General features: G+C 47.2%; 1 protein-coding gene and 1 long non-coding RNA gene across 3 annotated transcripts; one reads left to right on the top strand and one right to left on the bottom strand.

Annotated features, from left to right (window-relative positions):
- Position 1: 1 nt before the first annotated feature.
- LOC130535876 (uncharacterized) lies at positions 2-1,922 on the top strand. Its single transcript, XR_008953228.1, has 2 exons — positions 2-808; positions 1,182-1,922. It is a non-coding gene; the product is annotated as an uncharacterized LOC130535876 (long non-coding RNA).
- A 482-nt stretch (positions 1,923-2,404) lies between these two features.
- Positions 2,405-6,929, bottom strand: LOC130535857 (protein mono-ADP-ribosyltransferase PARP6-like). 2 transcript variants are annotated; one of them, XM_057051216.1, is made up of 22 exons: positions 6,759-6,929; positions 6,472-6,543; positions 6,109-6,203; positions 5,978-6,038; positions 5,809-5,899; positions 5,662-5,728; positions 5,437-5,586; positions 5,224-5,365; positions 5,019-5,150; positions 4,650-4,745; positions 4,469-4,561; positions 4,206-4,331; positions 4,072-4,137; positions 3,914-3,981; positions 3,759-3,807; positions 3,561-3,673; positions 3,403-3,475; positions 3,265-3,334; positions 3,112-3,191; positions 2,972-3,035; positions 2,816-2,900; positions 2,405-2,742 (listed from the first exon to the last, which is right to left on the bottom strand). In XM_057051216.1, exons 1-22 carry the CDS (start codon positions 6,792-6,794, stop codon positions 2,646-2,648), a joined length of 1,926 nt encoding a protein of 641 aa, XP_056907196.1. In that variant the 5' UTR covers positions 6,795-6,929; the 3' UTR covers positions 2,405-2,645. The 2 variants fall into 2 exon arrangements, with proteins under 2 accessions (XP_056907196.1, XP_056907197.1); XM_057051217.1 differs by having other exon boundaries at positions 2,972-3,032.
- Between the last annotated feature and the right edge of the window lie 1,297 nt (positions 6,930-8,226).

Below are 8,226 nucleotides of genomic sequence, written 5' to 3'. Positions count from 1 at the left end.
TGTTTGATGTCACTCCGACCTTCACTTGATGATGATGATGGTGATGGTGATGATGATGATATCATTGACCTTTTTACAGCTGTTTTTAGTATTAACCACATTTTGATTTCCCCCCTTCAAGAGTCGTGATTTCCGTTTTATTTCACAACAGAGAATCATGTTTTAATTCATTCATAACAGTTTTCATGCGTGTCGTGCACACACACACACACATATACACCGTGGTACTTCTATCTTTGTGAGGCCTTTCATCCATTAAAAAGCATCGCTCAGTCCCTGACCTTGACCCCATCCCGGACCCTGACCTTGACCCAAACCTAAACCCAGTTCTAACCTAAACCTTAAAACCAAACCAGTTATGTTTAGCTATCTCTGTGGGGTCCGTCCTGACAGCCAGATCAGCCTTTAGGCCAGGCCTGAAGCCAAACCCTGAGCCTCCACTCAGCTTCAAACACACCTTTACTTCCTGGATCCTGTGTGGATGGTCAGTGAAGTCAAAGCTGGAGCTCAAAGAACCAGGATGGATCCAGTTAGGGACCGAAGGACTGGAACACCTGCCACGCTCTGCATGTCAGTGTGCAAATACATAAACATATAGATGGTTTAAGAAGGCCTCAGTACTATTGATAAGTATCGGTTGGAGTTGGATTCTTCTTCCCTGACTGAAAGTGTTGCCATTTTAATGAATCAGGACCTTGAGTGTCATTTTACACTTCCTCATGACCAGGTCCAAAGTCCAAGACCTCATCTGATCCCAGGAGGAGGAGGAGGAGGAGGAGGAGGAGGAGGCTGGACAGGGCTACCATTTGTGAGTGTATTAAGTAACATTTGATTGACGGGGGGAGGAGAAGCTCTCTTTTTTAACCCCGACTTTGAATTCATCTGATTTGACGTCAGCACATTTATGGCTGTGGTAAAAGGAGCGAAGCCGCCCTCCGCTCACCGTCATGATGCTTTCACACATGTCCTAATTCATCTGAGAAGCATTCTTCACGCTTGAGGCTGGACCACAGACGAGCATTGTTTGGTGGCTCACTCGGGTCTGACTGGTATTGTGCATGTGAACATGCTCTGAGTATTTACATTAATGACAGGAACAAATTTGCCTTCTGAGGTCGAAGCGAAATCAATTTCCTCCTCTTTCATGGGATTTTTGACACTTTTTCTCCTTGATTTCCCAGGCTGGAGCAGAGGGAGATTCCTGAGAGGATCATCCCAACAACAGGTCGGGAACGGGAACGTGCTCGCTGGGATGTTGCGCACATTCGGGTCAACGCGGCGTCCCAAGACTCCACGTTTCTCACGCACGAGTTCAGATGGGTGTTTGGAACTCACATCATACCTAATGAATGCATTTTCCCAGATTAACATCTGATTTAATCATGAAATAAATGATCCTTTTTTAATAACAGACACAATTGCTTTAAAGTGCAGTCACATAGAGCCTCGTGACCCGGTTTCTGCGGCTCCGTGCGCGTCACTCACAGGGACTTTCTCCTGTCTCCATGTGATCACTCAAGTCACCCTCTCAAATGTATGAAATGGGTAAAGCTTCTAGTTCCACCTTCCTCGTGCACGGTGGCAGCCGGGTCGACTCCAGGCCAGAAGCTTCTGCCTTCACGGGTTAGAAATATCAGTTTATTTTGTAAGTTTTGTACATTTGGGGCAATAATTGGAAATAAAAGAGAATTTTGTCTCTGGGTAGTTTTTCAACCACTTTGATATTACTGATATTCATCTTTCTTTGTATTAATTATGGTATTTGTCTCATAACACCACATTTATTTTAGAAAGGCAGCTTCTGGGAAAATTGTTAAAGAGCTTTTTTGACAAAAGGTTTTTATCAACGCACGAGACGGAGCCACAAACGCCGCGGACAATTAATTACTTGAACCAGAAAATTAAAAATAATGCACAATAAATCCTTGTTTTGAGTTGATCTGTGAAGCTGAAAAGGTCCAAAGATCATATTAGACCATTTTCAGTTTTTGAGACAATGTTTTCATGGAGCCATAAAGAAAATGGAAGCGTCTATGTGTTTTTTGTGCTTTAAGTGTATTTTTAAAGTAGCAGATTTAAGGATCGTGGTCATGAGAGCAGCAGTGGGAACCAGTTTACTGGTAAAATGGTGCATTTCTGCTTTTATTATTGATATTTAAATGCAATCCTTTCTGACTTGAACAATGATCACAAATGTTCCCTTTATTGTGTTGTGATAAATTCATTTGTCCCCAGATATCACTGACACATTTGTGTTGCCACTGACCTAATCTTGACAAAATCAGTCAAATCATTTGACAGAAGCGACATGTGTGAATTTTTGGTTCATATAAACCTGAAACTTTTGCACAGATTTAGAGGAAATGTTCAGTTTTACTGATAAAAAAAGTAAGTTTATTGACAATACTCCCCCCTTGTGGTAGGAAATGTGTACTGCAGACACATCAACGAAAGTCTCAGGCACCGCAGCTCCAAATAAAAAGTTTTGACTAAATTAATAATTATAAAATCGTAGAAATCATAAAAAGTCACAGTAGAGACTTGTCAAAGGCAGACTATGAATGACTACATGAGTGCACCAGATTTCTTTTTGCTTCTGCTTTTGATCAAAGACCTTCTTCTTCTCCGCTCCATGCTCAGAAATGTCAGCAGGGCTTTGAAGCAATAACTTGTAAGATTTCCTTGTGGATCTTTGCGTCCTGCGTGTTGATGTGGGCATCTCCCACCTGGCCGTTCTCGTACCTGGGAAAGAAAAAGGAACTCAGAACATGTGGTGGTGTCAAACGGGAAGATTCTAAACGCCCCATCGACTCACACGAAGAGGAACCGTGTGCACACGTGGTCTGGGGTGGGACACACCCATATGTTCCCATGCTTCTGAAGGTCCTCTGAGGTTATCACTGTTGGCGTGAAGCATGGGGTCAGTATTTAGGTGACGACATCGGCGCTGGGAATATTGTCTCAAGCGTACCTTCACAGAGCGCGATGCAGTTCAGGTTCTTGTGGCTCAGGAACCTGGTCGGACCCGGCTGCTGCTGAGACAGCAAAGCGTGTCGAGCAAGAAAAAGTGGAAAAATCTCAGGAATTCATCCCAGATCTGACACAAGGTACCTCTTTGTGTGTGTTGATCGGCTTATATTTCCTCAGGACTTCTTTTCTGGTGGGCATTTGGTGCCTCCCTTTGCCCATCTCTGCACACAGAGGAAGCAGGATGTGACGCCAGGTCTTTATATTTACAGAGCAGCAGCCAACGTCTGTTAATACCAGAATATCCAAACGATATACTGGAAACAGGACTCAGGTAGATGCCTTTGCCGTACGCAGCTCCATGAAGCTGAAACGATGACAGACTGGTGTCAGTCAGAACCTCCCTGAGTATTTACTGAACGGTTCCTCAGCCACCTGTAGCTTGGTGTAGGAGGCATTCACCAGCCCGTTCCTTAAAATCGAATGCCAGTTTTCAATGTGGGAACCACTGGAAGAGAAAAAGGGATGGTTCGAATGCACAACGCTGGAATTCTGTTAGCGAGGGACGGATGGAGAGACGGGCCAGGACTCACTGGAAAGCAAAAGTGCTGCCGTGACGTCTCCGAGCGGTCTGAAAACGAGCCTCTTTGAAGGGAGGGCTGCAGATCAGCAGGAACTGGTGGGGGGTGTGCATGAACTTCAGCTGCTGTAACACACCAAGCAGGCGATAAACACCGTCAGAGACGCCGCGGTGCGTCGATGCTATCAGACAGAGTGACGTGCTCCGGTACCCTGTTCGGTGGAAGCTTGACAATGTGCGATCGGTTGCTCGCTAATATCCTGTAGCCAAGATATGAGCACACATGTGGGTAGACGGAGGCACACGAGGGTCAGAGACACAAACACACAGGCTCAGGGTGGCGCACGGTGCAATGGTGACGCTCACCATTGTAGTAAAGGATGAGCAAGAGGGTCCACTTTGTCCATCTGCATCTTTATTTCAGAATATGGGCCCTGGGTGATAAAGCAGATGTAACCACGTCACTAAACTTATTCTCGGAGAGCTCTCGCTCTCCTAAACGGCGCCAATAGCCACGGAGGTACCTGTGCCATCCTCCGGATCAACAAGATGCTGTCGAGAGCTTTTTGCAGCCTGTCGTAGCTCTTCCTCTGCCACATGAAACCTGCCCATTATTTCAGAATAAAATATCGGACCGTTTGAAATGAAGAGCTGATACCTTAGGGCTGAAGGCCAGAGTTTTGGGGTCGTGAGGGTCAACGACACAGGGGTAGGGTTCAAATATGATGCTCTTGCGTGGAGACTGAAGGGCAGCTCTGCACATGGCCACCAGCAGATCAACCACCTGCAGGGCCGACAACGTTTATCAAACTTTGGTTAAAAACAATGACAGTGAGAGGTTATTCACACCCAACCAGAAGATAAGAGGAATATAACTCATAATGATAAAGTAATACCTACAAACAGAGGGCTGTCACTGACCTCTGCACCAGTGGCGACCTCTTCTGTGACCCCGGACATGACCCCCAGGGTGTAATAGGAAAACACGCACAGCTCCCTGCTACAGACTGCAGGCTAGAAACACCCCCAGAAACATGAAAAAAATCATTAAAAATCTTTAATCAACCACGGAGCCGCCGTCTCAGCTCATGTTAATGTGCACCTTTAGCACGGGGCCGTTCTGGAACACATGCTTCTCATCACAGACGACGCAGTATTCACTGAGCGTGGGAATTCTCTGCTCTGCATACCTTATGAGCTGTTGGAGCAATAAAGTTCTCATATACACCGCATGAAACGTTGTGAAACATGTCTTGTCAACCTCTTGTCTGCTATAAACCACGTTAGCTGGATCAGGAAGGACAGGAGGAGATCCAGTTCTAGCAGTGGCACAGAGTCGCCAGCAGGTGGCGCTAACAGTCTGATCAGTAAATGGATGCAGACACAAACACATCGGGGGAGACTGTGATTCCACCCGACTTACCTTTCAGGTGCATCACTGATAAATTCCTAAATCTAAATGAGTCTTTACCTGCACCAAGAACCCGTGTTCCATCGTCGGGGTGGTTTTACAGTGTCCAATGGCCTTTGAGGAGAAAAGCAGCTCGACCAGCTGTTTGGTTCCAAACTGAGCTGGAGACTTAACAGCAGAGACCATCACTCTCTGTGGAAGAGTCATAACGATGAGAGATGTTTGGAATACTTGAGTTTGTCTTAAATCAAGCAAGAGTCCTGACCTTCCCACTGGGGGCGTAGGTGAAGAGTTCCCCTGTAGGGTTCTTGATGATGTACGAGGCTGAGTCATTTGTGAAGCAGTTGAGCTTCATCGCCGGTAGGATGACCTTTGCTCTCAGGGGAGCCTCCTGGAGGTCAATGGACCTGCACGGTGCAAGGAGCAGAACCTCAGAAGCAGGTTCCCTCTGCCAAATATCGCTCAGGGTCTCACAGACTTTGACTGCGGAATCCAGACGTTAAATCTTGCGTGAACGTTCTTGATGGTTCCCACCGAGTTGAACCAGGCCTGTCTGCTCCTGGTTTGGGTTCTGACACACTCGTCGGTCACATGCTTCCAGTGTCTTGATATGAAGTCTGTGAGAACACTGAGGAGCAGAAATCAGGAGCAGATTGTTGGGTTAACTGCTGTAATCAATCCTATCGATGTTGAGAACACTCACTTCTGTAACTGTCTGCCGAGGCTGAACTGGTCCCTGTTGGATGGTTGAAAAACCTCAACTGTTGGTGCTGTGACATCACAGACAGTCAGGGTGTGGCACCTTAAAGCACATGGGTCTGGTTTGCGGCTGTGTTGTTTTGAGGCTCACCGGGTCCGCTCAGGTACTGAGACCAGCAGAAGTGCAGGCGGACGACGACGGGCTCTGATGGGTTCGTCCTCCAAGCTTCTGCCGCCTCTTTCTGTGCACATCAGAGAAACGTGAAGCAACAGTCGGGCTGACGGCCAGAGGGGATTCAGCGTGTTAGCGTTCATCATACATCCAAAAAGTTGGTGTTGATGTGTAAGTCCACATCCACGCCATCAATGGACCCGTATTCCCTGTTGAAGACAGTGGGGGGGGGATGACGGAGCGATTCTCCTCATTAATGCCACAACATGATGGTCAGACCTGATGGAGACGGAGGAGCCTGGGCACAAAGTCCTGACCGCCTGTATGTCGGCGTCCAGCTGGGGATGGCGATGCAGGTCAGCGGCACGGACCTCCTGCTGGGACAAACATTAACACACTCGCCTTATGGCCCAAACAGCTCAGCGCCACAGGAGGCCGAGGGATTAGAACCTCTTCTGCCATAAACTGTGGAAGCTAATCTTCTATCTGACATCCAGAAGCATGTCTTAACTGACCGGATCCGAGTGTCACAGACGGGTTTTTAAGAACCTTAACACACGAGTCTATTGGCTGTTTCTACTGGGGCCTCAACGTTGTGCTTCAAAATCACAGGTTTGCATCAGCAGCTAGCGAACGGCTCACATGTGTTCCACACAGATGCTCCTCCAGGTCGCTCTCCTCATCGGTCTCTGAGGCGGGCGTGAGCTCACTGTCCTGTTGGTGGGAGTGGGGTCAGTCCCAGGATCATTTCCACACAGGCTTGTTTGTGTAAATGAAGAGAGATCTACTGTTCACCATTATTACCATCAGCTCACCTCCTTCCTCCAGACACTGAGGGCAGCTCTTTAGCAGCATGCTGTATAACCTCATTCTAAGGCTACGGCACTAAGCAGGAGGGGTGTGTGTGTGTGTGTGTGTGTAATTCTTACTTCCTCTTCTGAAGCAGAGCCTTCAAGGTTCCTCATATCGACATCCAAAGTATCACAGGAAGAAGGGAAGACGCGCCTGTGTTTCAGCCCGACCAGGCAGCTTCATGAATGGCCCGGTGGCAGAGCTGAGGGATGGCGATCGAGGTGATGCGTGACATTTATTAGTCCTGCCGTCTGCCCGCCGTGCTGCAGTCTGACCTTAATCAGCTGTTACCCTTGTTAGCCCCGACCTGCTGCTCAGGGGTCTGGACAGATTAAACACCTCTAGACCCGGTGCATCTGTGCAGGTCTCCTACCAACAAGTGCTTGTCTCCCTCTAATCCACTTAGTTTGTGTTGGTTTGGAGCGAGAGCTGGACATGTCCACTGTCCACTGATAAGGACGTGCAGGACAAGACACAAGCCTCCAGCTCTCTGCATTTTAGAAGTCTTTTCTAAGGTGTTTTGTCTGTCGGAGGTGACATTTTAAACATTCTAGTATCTATTTAAGTCAAACACGCTCCTGTGTGTCCACAAGAGGGTGCTGTTGCTACAGCGAGAGAGAGATACGGTGGCCGACAGGCGCCAGTGCGCGTTTGTCCCTTTGTTGTCTTTTGCTAAACACTTGGCCGCTAAAGTTAGAGACTTTTACCTGTAAAAGCTTGCATTTGTCTCAAATTGGGGTTAGAGGAGGAAGGTGGAGCGAGGTTTAAACCCTCCTTTAAACCCCCCATAGCATAGCATAGAGGTTAATGAAAATGGAATAGTAAAGTCCTAAACAGGAAAGCATGAGAATCATCATCTCAATAACAAAGAAGCTTCCTTATGGATTCAAAAGGAATAAAAGACATAGAGAAAAACATTTTATTTTCAGAAAAGCACCAAAACAACAAAGTCAGGCTGAGCTTTCTAGTCAGTTCTTCGGTATGTTTACAGCGAAGGCAAGATGATTTCTGATGCTTTTATTGTGAAGGCCTGCTTGACTCAACAGTCCAGACTCTAACCTTTGGGAGATCAAAACCAGGTTTAAAGATCAAAGGATGAGGGTGTCCTCACAGCTGGTCTTCCACTGACCAAAGGACATAAGATCTTATAGTCTCTCCTGGTAGTTTAGCCCCCCCCAAGGCACAAGGTTGTTTGTTGTTGTTGATTGTTGCAGATATGAGTTCTGATGGTCAAGTCATGTCAATTCCACCACGCGACCATCGTGCACGCCCACACACGATGCTGACTGGTAAACGAATTCTGGCAAAACACTAACACAAAGCACATCACTGTACATTAACGTTAAGGGCCAGTTAATTAAGGGCAGAAGGGCGCTCTATTAGGGTGCACAGGTGATTCACTGATGGAGGCAAGTTTGCACCAATCAGCAGCGTCCTGTTAGAATCCCGCTGGGATGTTGGGACCCGAGCCTGCGGGGACACAACTATTGCTCCTATAGCCACGTGTTTTAAAGAGACATAAAGGACAAACGCATCTTTACCGAT

This window comes from Takifugu flavidus, chromosome 13 (assembly GCF_003711565.1).
Source record: "Takifugu flavidus isolate HTHZ2018 chromosome 13, ASM371156v2, whole genome shotgun sequence".
NCBI classification, from domain to species: domain Eukaryota; kingdom Metazoa; phylum Chordata; class Actinopteri; order Tetraodontiformes; family Tetraodontidae; genus Takifugu; species Takifugu flavidus.
The sequence above is the reverse complement of the archived record's forward strand: the minus strand, read 5'-3'. Positions and strand labels throughout refer to the sequence as shown.